The sequence below is a fragment of the Capricornis sumatraensis genome, chromosome 10 (assembly GCF_032405125.1).
Source record: "Capricornis sumatraensis isolate serow.1 chromosome 10, serow.2, whole genome shotgun sequence".
NCBI classification, from domain to species: domain Eukaryota; kingdom Metazoa; phylum Chordata; class Mammalia; order Artiodactyla; family Bovidae; genus Capricornis; species Capricornis sumatraensis.
In genome coordinates this window covers 60508677-60528332 of record NC_091078.1, presented here as the reverse complement: position 1 = coordinate 60528332, position 19656 = coordinate 60508677, and the positions used below count along the sequence as shown (strand labels likewise).

General features: G+C 49.1%; 2 protein-coding genes across 2 annotated transcripts; both read right to left on the bottom strand.

Moving 5' to 3' along the window:
- Nucleotides 1-1608: 1608 nt before the first annotated feature.
- Nucleotides 1609-2751, bottom strand: LOC138087633 (atypical chemokine receptor 2-like). The gene has a single exon (XM_068982909.1). It carries the CDS (start codon nt 2749-2751, stop codon nt 1609-1611), a length of 1143 nt encoding a protein of 380 aa, XP_068839010.1.
- Nucleotides 2752-12302: 9551 nt separating this feature from the next.
- On the bottom strand, nt 12303-13457 carry ACKR2 (atypical chemokine receptor 2). Its single transcript, XM_068983100.1, has one exon. It carries the CDS (start codon nt 13455-13457, stop codon nt 12303-12305), a length of 1155 nt encoding a protein of 384 aa, XP_068839201.1.
- Between the last annotated feature and the right edge of the window lie 6199 nt (nt 13458-19656).

Sequence of the window (19656 nt, the reverse complement as noted above, 5' to 3'; positions counted from 1 at the left end):
TAGGCTGCAGTCCATGGGGTTGCTAAGAGTTGGACACGACAGAGTGACTTCACTTTCACTTTTCACTTTCATGCACTGGAGAAGGAAATGGAAACCCACTGCAGTGTTCTTGCCTGGAGAATCCCAGGGACGGGGGAGCCTGGTGGGCTGCCTTCTCTGGGGTCGCACAGAGCCGGACATGACTGAAGCGACTTAGCAGCAGCAGCAGCTGGGAGGTGGGAGAAAGCAGTGATGCTTTAGAAGCTCAGGAAGACAGAGACGGCACTGTGGCTCAGGGGCTCCCTGGGAAAGGTTTCTCAGTGACGTATCAGTACACAGGGAGGATGTTGACCGTGGGAGACATGGGGCATCCAGGCAGGGCATATCCGTTGGGAATCTGCAGGTCGCAGGTACCAGAAGACCACCACCCCAAACTGAAAAGACATCCATTGGTTCGTGTCACTGTCAAGTGCAGGCTTGGGATGTCCTTCTGCCAGGCCTTGATTCTGGGGCTTTGGCGTTGACCCCGGGATCTGCTCGCTCACTGCTGTCACCTCCCCTTCTGAAGTCCAAGCTGACGGAGGAGCAGCCCTAGACCTCACAGCCCCCTGGCTTCAGATTCATGCCTCTCTTCTAGCATGTTCTAGTTGAGTTGCATTTCACAAGCTCTGCCTGTGTCTGGGCCCATCCCTAAATGAATCACTGTGCCAGGGAAATGTAAGGCCGAAGCTGGCCCAAGACCCGTGCCCCACCCAAACACCACCCAAAGCACAGGGCAGAGTGACTCTGGAGTGGTTTCCCAGAGCAGGTAGGACTCAGTTACATAACAAGGGTGAGGGGATACTTGGCTGGAAAATGACCCCTGTTCCATGAGGGAGCCAACCAGCACAAGAGCAGAGATGGGAATGTGAAGGAAACAGCAACAGGTGTGGCACCCAAGAAATGAAAAGCCAGGAGAAGGAGTGTAGGGGTGAAATGGTGTGGGGATTCTGATTGTGAAAAGTCCAGCCTTAAGACTGGACAAAGGTGCTGGATTTGATGGTGTAGGCTCTGAGGGACCCCTGAAGGCTCCTGAGTGAGGGCACGGGAGGCAGGAGAGAGAAGCTCCTGGACCACCAGAGACATGTGTTTACTCTGCCTCCCACCTGCAGACTCTCATGGGTGGAGCCCCTCCAGCCCCTCCTGACTGCCAGCCCCTGGAGCCAGCATGAGCGCTGCGATATTAAACAAAATTACGATAATATTTTCCCAGCTGAGCTTCGGGGAAAGAGGAAGCCTGGTGGGTGGGAGACATCTGGCTACTCTGCAGGGCATGGGCGTGATGCTGAGGGTGCTGTGGTCAGGGGCTGCTGGGTGCAGATCAGATGACACGCGAGCCCAAGAATGGGCAGCACAGAGGTCAGCTGTTAAACTAAGGCAGCCATTCAGGCAAGCGAGTACGGACTCTGGGAGGGCAGTGAAGGAAGAGGAGGGTGAGGGCTGGAGAGAGTGAACGCTGCTGATGGCTGAGGACTGAGAACGGACCAGTGGGATCAGCAACATGGTCACTGAGGCCTCTGAAGGGAAGACTTCAGTGGATGCACCGAGGGGCTGGGTCCCCTCTGCTCTCATGGACTGTGGTGTGACTGCTCAGGCTGAGTTTTTCCCTCTGTCTCCCTTTTTGGGGAAGCTCTCAGCCTGCCTCTCCCCGAGGTCACTCATGCCCATTACATCTTCCTGGGCAGTGAGCCCGCTACTCTCAGAACAGCTGGACGGCAGGGCCTGCTGCCTCCTGAGCGCAGCGGCCAGGAAAGCCTTGAGGTACTGGCGGAAGCGGCGGCTGGAGAAGGCGTAGAGGACGGGGGTGAAGCAGCAGTGCAGGAAGGCGACGCTCTCCGTCACCTGCAGCGCATAGTCCAGGTGCTGGCTGACCCTGCAGTCCCCAAAGACTTGCAGGTCCAGCAGCGAGTGCAGAAACAAGGTGAGGTTGTACGGGAACCACAGCACAAAGAAGGCCACCACCAGAGCCACGGCCATCCTCAGGGCCCGGCTCTGGCCCGGGGGCCTCAGCCTCACCAGCACAGAGCCAATGCGGGAGTAGAAGAAGATCATGGCGAGGAGGGGGAGGAGGAACCCCAGGAGGTTCTGCTGGAAGCGGAGGAAGAGCTTCCAGATGGTCCCATGTCCCCCAAAATCCGCATAGCACTCCCACACGCCCGGGGAGTTTTCATGCGTCCTCACAAAGACCATGTCAGGAACGGAGACAGCCAGGGCCACAGCCCACACAGTGGCTGCCAGCAGCAGGCTCTTGGCTCGGGTCCTCAGTCGGTGGTAGGGCCGAGCGCAGACGATCTCCAGGTACTTGTCCAGGCTCATGCAGCTGATGAAGAAGATGCCACTGTAGAAGTTCACGGTATAGAGGGTGCTCACCACCTTGCATAAGAAGCTCCCAAAGACCCAATGCCACACCACAGAGACGCCCCAGAAGGGCAGTGTCACCACAAACAGGAGGTTGGAGATGGCCAGGTTCAGCAGATAGGTCTCGGTCATCCGTCTTCGAGGCACGAACCGGAGCAAGACCACTAGGAGGAGGAGGTTTCCAACCAGGCCCAGCACAAAGATCAGGCTGTAGAAGGCAGGTAGAAACACTCTGCCAAATGACAGCACCTCGTCCTTCCTACACAGCATGAAGATCATGTCCTCCAGGTAGTACTCATAGTCATAGAAGGAGCTGCTGTTCTCAGAACTGGCCACCTTGGTGGTGGGCGGCAGAGGGGAGGCGGTGGCGGCCATGGCGGGAGGATGCACCCAGTCCTGGAGCTCTGCGGGCCAGAGAGCAGTGTGAGCCACAGGAGACGGGTCCAGGCCTTCCTGCCCTCCCTCCAAACCCACTGGAGCCCCTTTTCTGGGGTGTCCAATAGAGTCTCCATATTTACACCGGTACCTGTGGGCTAGGGACTAGGAATACAAGTGCGGACAGCCCAAGGCTACCCCGTGATACTGAGGTCATCTTGGGTAGGTGACGTAACCTCAGGTGTTCTCACAGTATTCACTTCTCTTCTTTATTTTGTCCTTCATTCTTTATAAAGACTGATATGGTCATTTGTGTTTTTTTTATTATTGAGGGACACCGATTCACCTGGCCTTCCCAGGTGGCACAAGTGGTAAAGAACCCATCTGCCAATGCAGGTAGATGTAAGAGACGTGAGTTTGATCCCTGGGTTGGGACGATCCCCTGGAGGAGGGCACAGCAATATTCTTGCCTGGAGAATCCCATGGACAGAGGAGCCTGGCAGCTTCCAGTCCATAGAGTTGCACAGAGACGGACATGACTGAAGTGACTCAGCACACACCATTTCACCTATTTATTGTGTCTGTATACCCTTCCTCATGTGTGGCTTAAAATTAATCTTCTTTGTGTGGTTTGTAATTTTTTTTTTAATGGCCATGCTACACAGCTTGCAAGATCTTAGTTCCCTGACCAGGGACTGAACTCACTGCTAGACCACCAGGGAAGTTCTTTAAAAAAAAAAAAAAATGAGAGCTTCTCTTCAGTAGGCTTGCTTCTTCTATATTTAGCTAGTGTGTCCACTCTGGCTTTGAGCTCTCTTTACTTCTGTCACTTGAGGATTTCCCTTGTTTTGGTTATTTTAAAAGTATTTTTGGGAGAACAAGATGGTGGAGGAGTAGGTAGACATGGAGTACATCTCTCTCCACAGATGCATCAGGAATACACCTTCAGACACAGAAGATCTTGCAGAACAACAGCTGAGAGCAGCAGGAGGACCTGACCACTGGAAAAGAATATACAGAACCATGCAAAATGGAGCCGGAGCCAGAGGAATCGACCGTCCTGACTACAGACTATACTACAAAGCTACAATCATCAAGACAGTATGGTACTTGCATAAAAACAGAAATATAGACCAATAGAACAAGATAGAAAACACAGAGATAAACCCGCACACCTATAGCTACCATACTTTTGACAAAGGAGGCAAGAATATACAACAGGGTGAAGACAGTCTCTTCAATAAGTGGTGCTGGAAAAACTGGACGGCTACATGTAAAGGAATGAAATTAAAACACTTCCTAACACAAAATACACAGAATGGATTAAAGACCTAACTGTAAGACAAGAAACTATAAAACTCTTAGAAGAAAACATAGTCAGAACCCTCTATGATGTAAGTCACAGAAAGATCTCTATGACTCACCTCCTAGTGTAATGGATATAAAAACAAAAATAAACAAGTGGGACATAATTAAACTTAAAAGCTTTTGCATAGCAAAGGAAACTATAAAGGTGAAAGATAACCCTCAGAATGGGAGAAAGTAATAGCAAGTGAAACGAGTAACAAAGGATTAATTTCCAAAATATACAAGCAGCTCATACAAGTCAATACCAGAAAAACAAATAACCCAATCAAAAAGTGGGAAAAAGACCTAAACAGATATTTTTCCAAAGACATAAGATAGCTAATAAATACATGAAAAGATGCTCAACATTGTTCATTACTAGAGAAATGCAAATCAAAACTACAATGAGATATCACCTCACACCAGTCAGAATGGCCATCATCAAAAAACCTACAAACAATAAATGCTGGAGAGAGTGTGGAGAAAAGGGAACTCTCTTGGACTGTTGGTAGGAATGCAAATTGATACAGCCACTATGGAAGACAGTTGGAGATTCCTTTAAAAATTAGGAATAAAACCACTATGTGACTCAGCAATCACACTTCTAGGCATATACCCTGAGGAAACCAAAACTGAAAAAGACACATATACCCCAACGTTCACTGCAGCACTATTTAGAATAGCTAGGACATGGAAGAAACCTAGATGTCTATCAACAGATGAAAGGATAAAGAAGCTGCGGTACATATATACAATGGAATATTGCATGTGTGTGTACTAAGTCACTTCAGTCATGTCTGACTCTTTGGGACCCTATGGAATGTAGCCTGCCAGGTTCCTCTGTCCATGGGATTTTCCAGGCAAGAATACTGGAGTGGGTTGCCATGCCCTCCTCCAAGGGATCTTCCCCACCCAAGGATCAAACCCGCATCTCCTGCGACTCCTGCATCTCCTGCGTTGCAGGCAGATTCTTTACCACTGAGTCACCAGGGAAGTCCACGGTGGAATATTCTTCAGCCATAAAAAGGGATATGTTTGAGTCAGTCCTGATGAGGTGGATGAACCCAGAGCCTATTATACCGAGTGAAACAGGTCAGAAAGAGAAAAACAAATATCATATACTAACGTACATGGAACATAGAAAGATGGTACTGATGAAATTACTTGAAGGGCAGCAATGTGGAGACAGAGACATAGAGAGCAGACTGATGGACGCTGCGGGGGTGGAGGAAAAAGAAGAGCATGGGGTATATAGGATATATGGAGAGAGTGACACGGAAACATCCATTACCGTATGCAAAATAGATAGCCAATGGGAATTTGCTGTATGACTCAGAGAACTCAAACCGGGGCTTTGTAACAACCTAGAGGGATGCAGTGGGGAAGGAGATGGGAGGGAGGTTAAAGAGGGAGGGACATAGGCATGCCTGTGGCTGATTCACGTTAATGTTTGGCAGAAACCAACACAATACTGTAAAGCAATTACCCTTCAGTTAAAAGTAAATTTATTTTTACAATATTTTATGTATAAATATTTAGTTTTATGTCAATAATTTCATTTGTAAATATTCAATATGTTAAAAATATTTTATCCCCTCCTTCTAGGTTTGCAGCAGAAAGATATGAACCATCATGTTGATAGACTCAGAACCTACAAACCTACTAATTCCTCAGTTTTCCTGTCTTTAAAATGATATTAATAATTGTGCCCATTTCATGGGGTTCTCACAAGGCTTAAACATGATCATTCAGGCAGAGCATTTCAAGCTCTATGAAGAATAGAATGCTCAGGACATAGGAGGCACTCAGCAGACATTTGCTTAACCTACTGCTTTGCCCAGAAGTGAGTTCACCACCTTCCAAATCAGCCTCTTCTCTTCCATCTAACTGAACACCCACCACCAGCTACTCGGTCTCCTAAGACTGAACTGTAAGAGACATCGCAGACCCCTTCCTCACAGCCCCATCACCACCCTGGGCGTCTCTACCTTCACACTAATGTCCTCAGGTCCCATTAAAATACACACGTGATAAAAATACAGACATAATACTCTTTTAATAAAATTAATACAAATGAAATATATATATAAAACCACCTCACGAAGTATACAAACATATGCTATGAAGGAGTACAAAGAGGTGAAAGGCAGGTAAGAGACAGGCAGAGGACTCACAATGGTGGCTGCCTGGGTAGGAGAAGCCAGCGACACGGGATGGAGCAGGTCACTGTTCAAGGTCAAGTTCCCCTGGACAGCAGTTTCCCAGGTTTCAGTTGTACTATTAAACACAATATTTAAAAGAAAGCCTCACATGAACCAGTGGAAAAAACCCTGTCATGAACCAAGGATTATGCTCAGTCCTGTTCTGTGTTCTACAGGAGAGAAACTTCATGTTCAACACATTGAATTGTTCACCAATGGTGAGAGGAAGGAGATAAAAAAGAATTTGTTGGCCCAACAGGCACCCATGCGCAGTCACCAGAACAAGGCCTGTAGGCTGGTAATGGTAATGGGCCACAAACCCCGAAATACAAATCAACTCCACCTTGTCCCTCTGCATTTTAGTTTTTATTCTTTCAGGGGAGGAGGAACTGTACTGCATGGCTTGTGAAATCTTAGTTCCCTGACCAGGGATCAAACCTGGACATTCAGCAGTGAGAGCCCTGAGTCCTAACCACCAGATCACCAGCAGATTCCCTATTTCTTATGCTATGGTTGTAAATGAGGTTTAATATGTTCAGTGCCAATCTGTATTTCTTCTGGGCATGATTTGTTGTTTTAATGGGTGGGATTCTCATTTTATAAGAGGTTTTCTATAGTAAGATTTTAGCTTTTTGCAGATATACTGGAAATATTGTTCCCAGTCCTTTCTGGTAGAAATTTTGTCTCTTTTTCTTTCTTCCAGGTAGAATTTTGAAAGAAATGTTGATTCAGGTCCTCAGCTGACTCTTCCAGTATCCATGACACTGTGACCCAGTGATGGAAATATGCATTCTGCGGAGGCTGAACCTCTCCCAGGAGTCCTCCTACTCCTTGAGCCTCTGCCCCACCCTTGGGCTTCTGTCAACTGGCCTCTGGGCCAGAGACTGGGGAAACATAAACGCCCTATCCCCACCCCAAGGCCTCAGCCTGGGTGGCTTTAACTAGGGCTGGGCTCTGCTCCTGACTGGACTTGAGAACTTGGCCCTGTGCCTTCATTCCTGGTCCTCCACTCCCTTCCTGTGCATCTGGGGTCTCCTGTTTGTGAGCCCCTGACTTTCCTGGGCAGCAGTCATGACATCCTCCAGCACATGGCTGGTTTGCGAGTCTGAGCTGCTGGGGTTGGGAGGAGGGACTGCCCTTCTGTATGTGGGCCTAATTAGGGTTTTCAGTCAGGAAGCTGTTGTTATTTAGTTGCTAAGTCATGCCCAACTCTTTTTGTGGCCCCGTGCACTGTAGTCCACCAGGCTCCTTTGTCCATGGGATTTCCTAGGCAAGAATACTGGAGTGGGTTGCCATCTCCTTTTCCAAGGGATCTTCCTGACCCAGGGAGTGAAATTGGCAGGCGAATTCTTTACCACTGAGCCACCAGGGAAGCCCAGTCAGGAGTTACCACTAATTAAATAACAGCTCTTGTAGTCTCTCAGCACTGACCTTGATCCTGATCTGGCTTCTCAAAGTCCCTGTCTTTTGCTTTAATAAACAACCAAATCTGATGATTGTTTTGATCAAAGCCAGAGGTCAGGGTCAGCATGCCCCAGCTGGACCAGATCACCTTTACAAGGCTCCCTTTGCCTGGAACGCTCCATTCTTTTTCTCTGGGGGCCACAAGCCTCCTGATCTTTCACCCTGGGACTCTTTCCACATTCTCTTAACCTCTGGGGCCACAACCCCTCCCACCCCTTCATCAATAATACCAGCAAAGATGACAACAGCAATAAGCATTCCTGTACTCACATGACAACTGGCCAGGCACCTTATCAACTGTGGTAGTCCTATAAGGCAAACCAGGAAGGACCCACCAGCCCCACTTAATCCAGGAGCAAAGTAACTTCAGCACAGTTACACAGGAAGTCACTGGCTGAACTGCATCTGGATCCAAGGGCTTCATCCTCAGCAACAGTACTGTGGCCCTAGCCCCATCTCATTCTCAGCCTCTCTTCTGCCCTGTCTAGCAGTTATCAAAAGGGGCCACTTGAGAGAGGTATGATTTGAGCTCAGGAGCTCTTGGTTGCCCGGGGTTCACCCTCACTAGCTAGTCTTGTCTTTGTAGATTCCACCATTAATCACCTGAAGGCTTTATGGAGCCTCCTTGGGAAACATAGCTTCTCTATGGTCAACGGAACGGCCTCCCCAAATATCCATATCCTAATCCCTGAAATCTGTGGATACTTATACCTTATACTTAAGAGTGACATGACAGATGTGGTTAAGGACCCTGAGCTAGGGAGAATACCCTAGATTATCCAGGTGGGGCCACTGTAACCGCAAGGGTCCTTTATAGGGGAGGCAGGATCTTCCTGGGTCGGGAAGATCCCCTGGAGGAGGGCATGGCAACCCCCTCTAGTAATCTTGCCTGGAGAATCCCCATGGACAGAGGAGCCTGGCGGGCTACAGTCCATGGGGTCACAAAGAGTCGGACACGACTGAGTTACTTTATTAAGCACAGGAGTGTCCGAAGCAGAGAAGGGAATGTGACTATGGAAACAGGTCAGAGGGACGGGGTTCCAAGACAGTGGGTGCAGGTAGCCTCTAAAGGCTAGAAGAGGCAGGGAACAAATCCTCCCCAAGCCTCTGGAAGGAACATGGTCCTGATGACCCATTTTTAAGACTTCTGACCTCCAGAACTTTAAGATCATACATCTGTGCTGTTTTAAGCCACTGAATTTGTGGTAATTTGACACGGTGGCAATAGGGTCACTTCCTGTGACCCTCGCGTGCCCTCTGAATCTCAGACTGAGGGGGTGAGACTGCACGATGTCTACCTCCTCCAGCTTACAGGTGGGGAAATGGAGACTCACTGAAAGGGAACTACTTGTGCAAAGCATACAGTGAATCATCAGAGGCTGCGCTGAGCTATGGACCCCATGTTTCTGACTGCCCTTCATGTCTCCGTTACCCCACTCCTAACTGTCCCTCAGGCTTGACCATTTAAAGGCATAACACTTTTCATTCATATAGAGACAAAAATTTATGGAACAGAAAATAACATGTGTCTTGTTGAAGGTTTACAGGAACATCTGAGCAATCCCATGAGGGTAGTTGCAAAAACAAAGGATTAACCTGTCCCCACCGGGGTCTGGCTGACACCCAGATGTCTACAACATACAGTCACACCCCCTCCCCTTTGGGTGTAAAAAAAGCCTGAATTCTAACTCAAAGACGGCTCTTTGGGATACGAGTCGGCCATCTTCTTGGTCTCTTCTGTTGGCTTTCTGAATGAAGTTTCTATTCCTTTGTCCCCTGTTGTGTGCAGCAGCCAGCACAAGCTCAAACTCGCTAACAGAACTGGTGATACCCTTTTCACCCAGCTCCCCTTTTTAACAGGAACCAAACTTGAATTTGAAGGATGAGCTTCTGATAGTGGGACTTCTGGCCTCATCAAGGGGTGGCAGAGGAGATTCTAAGTCTGCCATATGTGGGCCTGGCTTGTACTGGCTGGCAAGAGCCAGTAATGCAACACGTGGGAGGCCTTCAACAAACGATCATGGAATTAACCAATTCCACCTTCAGTGGTAAGTCAGTAGCTTGAAACTGGTTATGGTGGGAATGTTTATACCATGGCAAAGGCCACATATTGGGGCTTCCCCTCCCTCGCTCGCCACTGCTAAGAGTTGGTTGTTAAACCTTTACCAGGACCGCAATCCAGACCCCATGGAGCCTGGGCAGACCTACCTGTCTTGCTCTCTCCCTGTCTGTGTCACCCCCCCACCTCCCCTGGTCCCCCTTTCACATCAGCCCCACAGCTGCCCTCCTCCCCAGCCAAGGTCCTGGCCCTGGAGGTCAGGGTTACATGCAGGCCCCTCCCAGGCCCCCAGAGCACTCCCACACTGTGTGCTGCCTGGGACCAGTGAACAAACAAACAAGATCAAACGTGACCCCAGGAGGCCACACCAGCTTTCATAACGTAAAACAAAGAGTAACACTGGAGATCACTTCAAGTGGACACTAATTCTGCTGGCTCCCCTGGAAAAGGATCTGGAAATTATAGCCTTTAAAAAGGCCACCTTAATGCTCCCCTCCCAGAAGCCTGCCTGGGCCCGCTAGCCTGGTGAAACTCCCTCCCCGCCCCGCCCCGAGCACTCACAGAAGGTTGCTCCTCAGCCTCAAATCCACCTCCCCAGATGCACAGTCGCCTTGTGAGGATCACCTGCCTCCTCTGTGGACTGGGGATTCCCAGAGGTTGGAACTCCCCGGCACAGGCTAGCATCTGAGAGGCATTCAGCAAATGACCACGGAATTAATTAGCACAGTCAGGCCTCTCTCTCTCCCTACTCTGCCTCTTTTCCTGGCCTGCTTCCTCCCTCTGCCACTGGTACCCTGCATACAATGGAGCCAAAAGCCTCCTTTCTTGAGTTAATACTTCCTCAGCCTGGGCAAGCCCTGCCTCAGTGACCTTGGAAGCCAGTGACCATGGAGCGTGACCAGCCCACAGCCCCCACTATTTCCATTGTAGCCAAGTTCAAGGCCAATTCCAGCTCCCTGTGACCTCCCTGTGACCACCCCACACACCTCTCCCCTGGCCCCTCCCGTCTCTCAGAAGTCTCCTCTGACTGCTTTGAGAGGACAGTGGTAGAGGTGGAGTCCCAAGGTCTGGACTCATCCTGGCTCAGCTAGCAATAGGACCCCCGCCCCAACTCGATGATAACTCCAGCATTCCCAGCCTGCCTTCCTGGCTCAGCTGTGGCTGGAAAAGCTGAGGCTGGTGTTGTGAAGTGACTCACACTCTGACTGCAGTGTCAGGCTGTGGAAAGTGCTCTGGGGTTGGGGAACTGGTAACTGCACTGGGATCTCTATTTTCTTCCTCCTGGGTTTGGCAAAACATCAGATATAGCCACCAGAGCAACAACAACAGCACCCATCACTTACAGAGCACTTACCGTGGGCCAAGCTCTGTTCTCAGAACCTTACATGTATTAATTCATTTCAGCCTTGCAATACCACTCTGATACTACTGCTATCTCTATTTTGCCTGTGAGTAAACTGAGGGAACACGCCTGAGGCCACACAGCTAGTAAGTAGGGGAGTGGGGATTTGAACCCAGGCTCAGAGTCCGGGCTAGCTCATTAAAAGACAGGGGTGAAGGCTGGGGACTAGAGATGGAAAAGTGATAGGAGACCACACTGCCATGGCTCAAGATGCCTGAATGGAAGGCTGCTTGTGGGGCTGATGGTATGTGAATGAAAAACAGGAAAAGGAACTGGGAGCCACATAAGGACAAGAGGGAAAAGGTCCAGGGCCATGGGAATGGCACGCAGGGAGAGAATTCAGGAAAGACCAGCTCAGGGGGTGGGGTAGGTCTCTTCTCCACTGCACAGTGTGGGATGCCTTTGGGCTTAAACCTTCAGGCCCTGCAGCCACAAGACAAAGTCAGGGCTTTATTCAGAGCCCTTGAATTCCACAAGGCTATTTTCTCATCATAAAATAAAACTTCTGGCAAAGGATTCCGTGGGATTAAATGTGGTACAGCTATTAGAGCACCACCAGGCCACCACCATGGACGCCTGACAGTGTGCTGGGCGCAGGAACAAGGAGCTTCACATACATTAACTTATTTAATCCTAATATTTACCTTATAGAAGTTAAACATGATTATTAGTCCCGTCTTATAGCTATGAATACTGAGGGACAGAGACTAGGGAACTGGCCCAAGAGCAAGTGAGTAGCACACCAGAACTAAAATCCAAAATTCATGCCTGTTTTTTTTGGACCATGCTTGGCTCCCTGACCAGGGTTGAACCCATGCCCTTGGCAGTGAAAGTGCAGCATCTTACCCACTGGACTGCCATAGAAATTACATTCCCTCTCAAAGAAAATAACAAGCGAGCTGCAGGCCCACCCACCCCCAACTTCATCGTCAAGTTTTATGTGTGTTATGGTACACGCTAACCTCATAAAGACTTTTTGAGACAAGCACTATTATTATTTCCATTTTACAAATGACGAACTGAGGCTCAGGGAGGGGAAGTAACAATTGCAAAGACACACAGCAAGTATACTGCAGGATTAGCAGTCAAGTCTCAGCAGTCCGCTTGAGATCAGAGCCTTGTCGGGGGAGCTCTCAGCCTGCCTCTCCCCGAGGTCACTCATGCCCATTACATCTTCCTGGGCAGTGAGCCCGCTACTCTCAGAACAGCTGGACGGCAGGGCCTGTTGCCTCCTGAGTGCAGCGGCCAGGAAAGCCTTGAGGTACTGGCGGAAGCGGCGGCTGGAGAAGGCGTAGAGGACGGGGGTGAAGCAGCAGTGCAGGAAGGCGACGCTCTCCGTCACCTGCAGCGCATAGTCCAGGTGCTGGCTGACCCTGCAGTCCCCAAAGACTTGCAGGTCCAGCAGCGAGTGCAGAAACAAGGTGAGGTTGTACGGGAACCACAGCACAAAGAAGGCCACCACCAGAGCCACGGCCATCCTCAGGGCCCGGCTCTGGCCCGGGGGCCTCAGCCTCACCAGCACAGAGCCAATGCGGGAGTAGAAGAAGATCATGGCGAGGAGGGGGAGGAGGAACCCCAGGAGGTTCTGCTGGAAGCGGAGGAAGAGCTTCCAGATGGTCCCATGTCCCCCAAAATCCGCATAGCACTCCCACACGCCCGGGGAGTTTTCATGCGTCCTCACAAAGACCATGTCAGGAACGGAGACAGCCAGGGCCACAGCCCACACAGTGGCTGCCAGCAGCAGGCTCTTGGCTCGGGTCCTCAGTCGGTGGTAGGGCCGAGCGCAGACGATCTCCAGGTACTTGTCCAGGCTCATGCAGCTGATGAAGAAGATGCCACTGTAGAAGTTCACGGTATAGAGGGTGCTCACCACCTTGCATAAGAAGCTCCCAAAGACCCAATGCCACACCACAGAGACGCCCCAGAAGGGCAGTGTCACCACAAACAGGAGGTTGGAGATGGCCAGGTTCAGCAGATAGGTCTCGGTCATCCGTCTTCGAGGCACGAACCGGAGCAAGACCACTAGGAGGAGGAGGTTTCCAACCAGGCCCAGCACAAAGATCAGGCTGTAGAAGACAGGTAGAAAGACTCTGCCAAATGACAGCACCTCGTCCTTCCTACACAGCATGAAGATCATGTCCTCCAGGTAGTACTCATAGTCATAGAAGGAGCTGCTGTTCTCAGAACTGGCCACCTTGGTGGTGGGCAGAAGAGGGGAGGCGGTGGCGGCCATGGCGGGAGGATGCACCCAGTCCTGGAGCTCTGCGGGCCAGAGAGCAGTGTGAGCCACAGGAGACGGGTCCAGGCCTTCCTGCCCTCCCTCCAAACCCACTGGAGCCCTTTTCTGGGGTGTCCAATAGAGTCTCCATATTTACACCGGTACCTGTGGGCTAGGGACTAGGAGTACAAGTGTGGGCAGCCCAAGGCTACCCGTGATACTGAGGTCATCTTGGGTAGGTGACGTAACCTCAGGTGTTCTCACAGTATTCACTTCTTTTCTTTATTTTGTCCCTCATTGTTTATAAAGACTGATATGGTCATTTGTGTTTTCTTTATTATTGAGGGACACCGATTCACCTGGGCTTCCCAGGTGGCACAAGTGGTAAAGAACCCACCTGCCAAAGCAGGTAGATGTAAGAGACGTGAGTTTGATCCCTGGGTTGGGACAATCCCCTGGAGGAGGGCATAGCAATATTCTTGCCTGGAGAATCCCATGGACAGAGGAGCCTGGCAGCCTGCAGTCTACAGAGTTGCGCAGAGTCGAACACGACTGAAGCGACTCAGCACACACCATTTCACCTATTTATTGCGTCTGTATACCCTTCCTCATGTGTGGCTTAAAATCCTTCTTCTTTGTGTGACTTATAATTTTGTTTTCACTTTAAGGTCACACTGCATGGTGTGGGAGATCTCAGCTCCTTTCCCAGAGAGTGAACCCACACCCTTGTAGTGGAAGCACAGAGTCTTAACCACTGGACTACTAGAGAAGTCCCAATTTTTTCTTTTAAAGAGCTTCTCTTCAGTGGGCTTGCTTCTTCTGTAAATAGCCGGTGTGCCCACTCTGGCTTTGAGCTCTCTTTACTTCTGTCACTTGAGGATTTCCCTTGCTTTGATTATTTTAAAAGTATTTTTGGAATAACAAGATGGCGGAGGAGTAGGTGGACGTGGAGTACAGCTCTCTCCACAGATTCATCAGGAATACACCTTCAGACACAAAAGATCTTGCAGAACACCAGCTGAGAGAAGCAGGAGGACCTGACCACTGGAAGAGAATATATAGAACCATGCAAAACTCAGCAGACGAAGGAAGTAGGGGGGGAAAGAGGAGAGTGAGCAGGACTGGACCTGCACCTGGGGGGGAGAGGAACTGAAATAGGGGTCAGAGCCTCACATTGGAGCAACTGTTTAGGACAGAGGAGAAGCATTTGAGGCTGCTGAAGGTGAAGCAGCTGAGCTGTGACAGCGTGAACGGAATGAGAATCACACAGACAATCCTTGCTGCAGCCTTATATACCCTGGACAGAGACGCAAGTCCCCTAGAAAGCACAGGGGCTGGGAGTTGGAACGTAGGGATTGGAGAGCAATCCCAAGGCGAGGTCTGCTGTTGACTGTGAGGAGACAGACCCATGGGGCGTGAAGGAGGCGATCTCAAGGGGAAATTCCTGTGGAGGAAAACCAGGCAACCATGGAGGTAAGGTGATACTGCAGAGTCATGTGCGGTGGGTGGAGCCATCACTGTAGTCTCTCTCTCCCCACATGCCAGCACTGACAGCTGAACAACAGAGAAGCTCCAGAGAGGCTGGCCCTTTAAGTGCCTGATGCACCAAGCAACAGGAAAGGACCAGGCAAACAGGCTCTCTGACCGCCTGCTGCCAGAGGCTAGAAAAAGACTGTGATAAGCCCATAGCTCTAGGAGTTCTTCTAGGTCTTCATAGAACTGATCAGCTTCAGCTTCTTGGGTATCAGTGGTTGGGGCATAGACTTGGATTACTGTGATGCTGAATGGTTTTGCCTTGGAAACGAACAGAGATCATTCTATCAAATATTTGAGACTGCACCCAAGTACTGCATTTTGGACTCTTTTGTTGACTATGAGGACTACTCCATTTCTCCTATGGGATTCTTGGCCACAGCAGCAGATATAATGGTTATATGAATTAAATTCATCCATTCCTGTCCATTTTAGTTCACGGATTCCTAAGATATCGATGTTTACTCTTGCCATCTCCTGCTTGACCATGTCCAATTTACCTTGATTCAGGGACCTAACATTCCAGGTTCCTATGCAACACTGTTCTTTACAGCATCGGATTTTACCTTCATCATCAGACACATCCACAAGCACCTTCAGTTTCAGCTCTGGCCCAGCCGCTTCATTCTTTCTGGAGCTATTAGTAGTTGTCCTCCACTCTTGCCCAGTAGCATACGGAACACCTTCTGATCTGGGCGGGGCGGGGGGCGGGGAGCTCATCTTTTAGGGTTATATCCTTCTGCCTTTTAAACATTTCATGGAGTTCTCTTGGCCAGTATACTGGAGTGGTTTGCCATTCCCCGCTCCAGTAGATCACATTTTGTCAGAACTCTCCATGACCCAACTGTCTTGGGTGGCCCTACACAGCATGGCCGATAGCTTCATTGGGTTACACAAGCCCCTTCACCATGACAAAGCAGTGAACCTTGAAGGAGAGACCTAGAAGACCTCAGAACTAACACCAAAAAAAAAAAAAAAAAGATATCCTATTCCACTTAGGGGATTGGAATGCAAAAGTAGATATCAAGAGATACCTAGAGTAACAGGCAAGTTTGACCTTGGAGAACAAAATGAAGCAGGGAAAAGGCTAACAGAATTCTGCCAAGACAGTGCACTGGTCATAGCAAACACCTTTTTTCAACAACACAAGAGATGACTTTACACATGGACGTCACCAAATGGTCAATGCCAAAATCTCTCTTGGTATTTGGTCAAAACCAAAGAATGATAACATTCTTTACAGCCGAAGATGGAGAAGCTGTATATAGTTAGCAAAAACAAGACTTGCAGCTGACTGTGGCTCAAATCATCAGCTCCTCATAGCAAAATTCAGGCTTAAACTAAAGAAAGCAGTGAAAACCACTAAGCCAGTCAGGTACAACTTAAATTCCCTATGAATATACAGTGGAGGTGACAAATTCAAGGTTTTAGATCTAGTAAACAAAGTGCCTGAAGAACTATGGACAGAGGTCCATAATATTGTACAGGAGGCAGCGAACAAAGCCATCCCAAAGAAAAAGAAACGCAAGAAGGCAGAGTGGCTTTCTGAGAGGGCTTTACAAATAGCTGACAAAAGAAGAGAAGTGAATAGCAAGGGAGAAAGGGAAAGGTATACCCAACTAAATGCAGAGTCCTAGAGAATAGGAAGGAGAGACGAGACGGCCTTCCTCAATAAACAATGCAAAGAAATAGAGGAAAACAAGAGAAAAGATAAGACAAGAGATCTCTTCAAGAAAACTGGAAATATCAAAGGACAATTTCATCCAAAGATGGGCACAATAAATGGCAGAAACGGTAAAAAACCCAACAAAAGCAGAAAAGATCAAGAAGAAATGGAAAGAAGAGATATACAGAAAAGATGTTAATAACTGGGATAACCACAGTGGAGTAGTCTCTCACTCAGGTAGGAAATCAAGTGGGCCTTAGGAAGCACTGCTGTCAATAAAGCTAGTGTAGATGATGGAATTCTAGCAGAGCTATTTCAAATCCTAAAAGATGATGCTATCAAAGTGTTGCCCTCAATATTTCAGCAAATTTGGAAAACCCAGCAGTGGCCACAGGACTGGAAAAGGTTAATCCTCATCCCAAATTCCAAGAAGGGCAGTACTAAAGAATGTTCAAACCACTGGACAATTGCACTCATCTCCCATGCTAATAAGGTTATGCTCAAAATCCTCCAAGTTAGGCTACAATAGTACGTGAAACAAGAACTTCCAGATGTTCAAGCTGGATTTAGAAAAGGCAGAGGAACCAAAGATCAAATTGCCAATATTTGCTGGATCATAGACAAAGCAAGGGAATTCCAGAAAAAACATCTCTGTTTCACTGACTACGCTAAAGCCTTTGACTGTGTGGATCATAACAAACTGTGGAAAACTCTTGAAGAGATGGGAATACCAGAACATCTTACCTGTCTCCTGAGAAATCTGTATGCGGGTCAAGAAGCAACAGTTAGAACCCTGTATGGAATAACTGACTGGTTCAGGATTGAGAAAGGAATACAAGACTGTTTATTGTCACCCTGTTTATTTAACTTAAGACGCTGAGCACATCAGGTAACATTCCCAAGGACACACAGCGAGTGTACTGCAGGATTAGAAATCAAGTCCCGGCAGCTGGCTCAAGATCTGGAGCCTTGAACCATGCAGTGGGAGCTGCTGTGAGCCCTCCCAGACTCACAGACTCGACAGTTGTCCCCTGCATGGCCCCCCTTGGGAAGCATGGCATTTGGATTCATAGCAATGTATAAAACACAATGAAAACAATACAAACCAGTCTTGACAATTATGGGAAGCTTTCTTATGCCCTAGTGCTTGCAGGTCTTCCTGGCTTCCCTGTGAGAAGGGGAGCAGGTATGCCCTCCCTGGTTTCACAGGAAGCCCAGGGCCATACCACAAGCCAGGCAGGGTTGACCCTAGAGCCCTGATCACTGAGTCCTGGACCACTGCACACACGATCCCTCATTGCTTTTTAATAGGCATTTTTCCTGATTACCAAAGTAATTATATGCTCAATGGAAAATGTGAAAATAGAAGAAAAAATAGAAAAGAGACTACAGATCTCTCCCTAATCCTACCCTCCCCCCTCCAAAGTAACCCTTGGGAACATGCTGGTATATCTTTTCTTTTCCATGCCCAGAGCCCCCATCTGCCACCTTGATCTTTCCTGGGTGTGCGAGTCACCTGCTGGCTTCCTGGCTGAAGAGAGTGGCCTTGTCCAGTCCCCATGGAGTAGGGGACCCCTTGCAGCCACCTGATAGACATGCCATCTCCTGCTCCCTGGTATCCATGAGGCCCACCCACTCCCCACGCTCCCTGGGACCCCATATTACTCAATGTTTCCTGGCTCTTATCAGGAAACAGGGATGTTTGTGACATTGATGAAATCACAACAGCAACCCCTCCACCCAAAGTTTCCTTCAATTAATAAAAACTAGGTAATTTTAGAACCCAGCTCTTCAAGGAGCTGCTGCGGAAGACTTTCACATCTTTCTTGAATCATTTTTTTCCCCCTTCCTTTTTTTTTTTCTTCTCTTGTTGCCTGAACTTTCACCACTTGAGCTCCTGGTTTTCATTTCAGCATTATCCTGCGGTCAAAATGAAATGCTCACCCCACTGCCACTACCCCCAGGGAGGGTGGTATACTCAGCATGGTGCAGCATGCAGGAACAGACTACAGGCTGGTTCACTTCATGGCTGAGCACCCCTGAGCAAATTACTTAACCTCTCTGAGCCTTAGTTTTCTCATCTCGGAAATGCTTCCCTGGTGGTGTTTCCATAATATTAATTAATAATTAAATAAGTGCCTAGCACATGACTATTGGTTCCTCCTCCAGACCCTAAAATGACACTTCGCTTAAGTTGGGATGGATAAAAGGATATCCTGGGACTGTTTGGGACAGATGGAGGGGTTGAGATCTTGTCAGGGTTTGGGGATAAAAAGAGAGGATGTGGGCTTTTAAGAAGAGAGTGTGGATGTGTGCTGGGAACCTCAGCCCTGGGAGTGGGGCCCCTTAAAGGTCATCTCATCTGTCCCCATCACAGTACAGCCCAGAGAGCAGAGGGAACAGCTGAGGTTACCTAGCCTCGTCTGGTACCAACCCTCAGGGATTTCCCAAACCCACAAAGCAGATCCTCAGACCCAGAGTCAAGGGCGTAAGGGGCCAGCAGGCCACCTTCCTCCCCAGCTGCCTGGGCCACTGCTCCAACAGCTGTCCTAAAGAGAGAGTGCCACGCTCACCCTACCTAGCTCCTGTCTCTCCCCACACCTGTCCTCTCTCCTGGCCATGGGATCTGGTCTCTTCCTGTGGCCCCTACATAGGGCCCACCCACCCCATTCCCAGAATAGCTGAAACCTACCAGAGCCAGACCTACTTGCCTGGGGACACCCACCTGGCAACCAGCAGGAGAGCAGCAGCGTCTGTGTCCCTCTTCCTCGGGGAAGCACTGAGGGAGTGACTCTTCTTTATAAGCTCTTCCCCTCCCCAGACTGCTTCCTGCCCGCATCCTCTTTGCATATCCCTTGTGCTTGCCCCAGCCCCACCTCAGCTGCACACTGAACTTGGGTCAAGCTCAAATGACCACCTTGTTGAAAGATCACCACCCCCAAAGATACACTAATTATTTTAGAAAACATGTGTCCCCAATCACACTTCTCTGGAACCATTCTCCTGCGGCTGGGC

Coding starts and splice junctions, on each gene's coding strand:
- LOC138087633 (XM_068982909.1), bottom strand. CDS start 2,751: ATGGCCGCCACCGCCTCCCCTCTGCCGCCCACCACCAAGGTGGCCAGT.
- ACKR2 (XM_068983100.1), bottom strand. CDS start 13,457: ATGGCCGCCACCGCCTCCCCTCTTCTGCCCACCACCAAGGTGGCCAGT.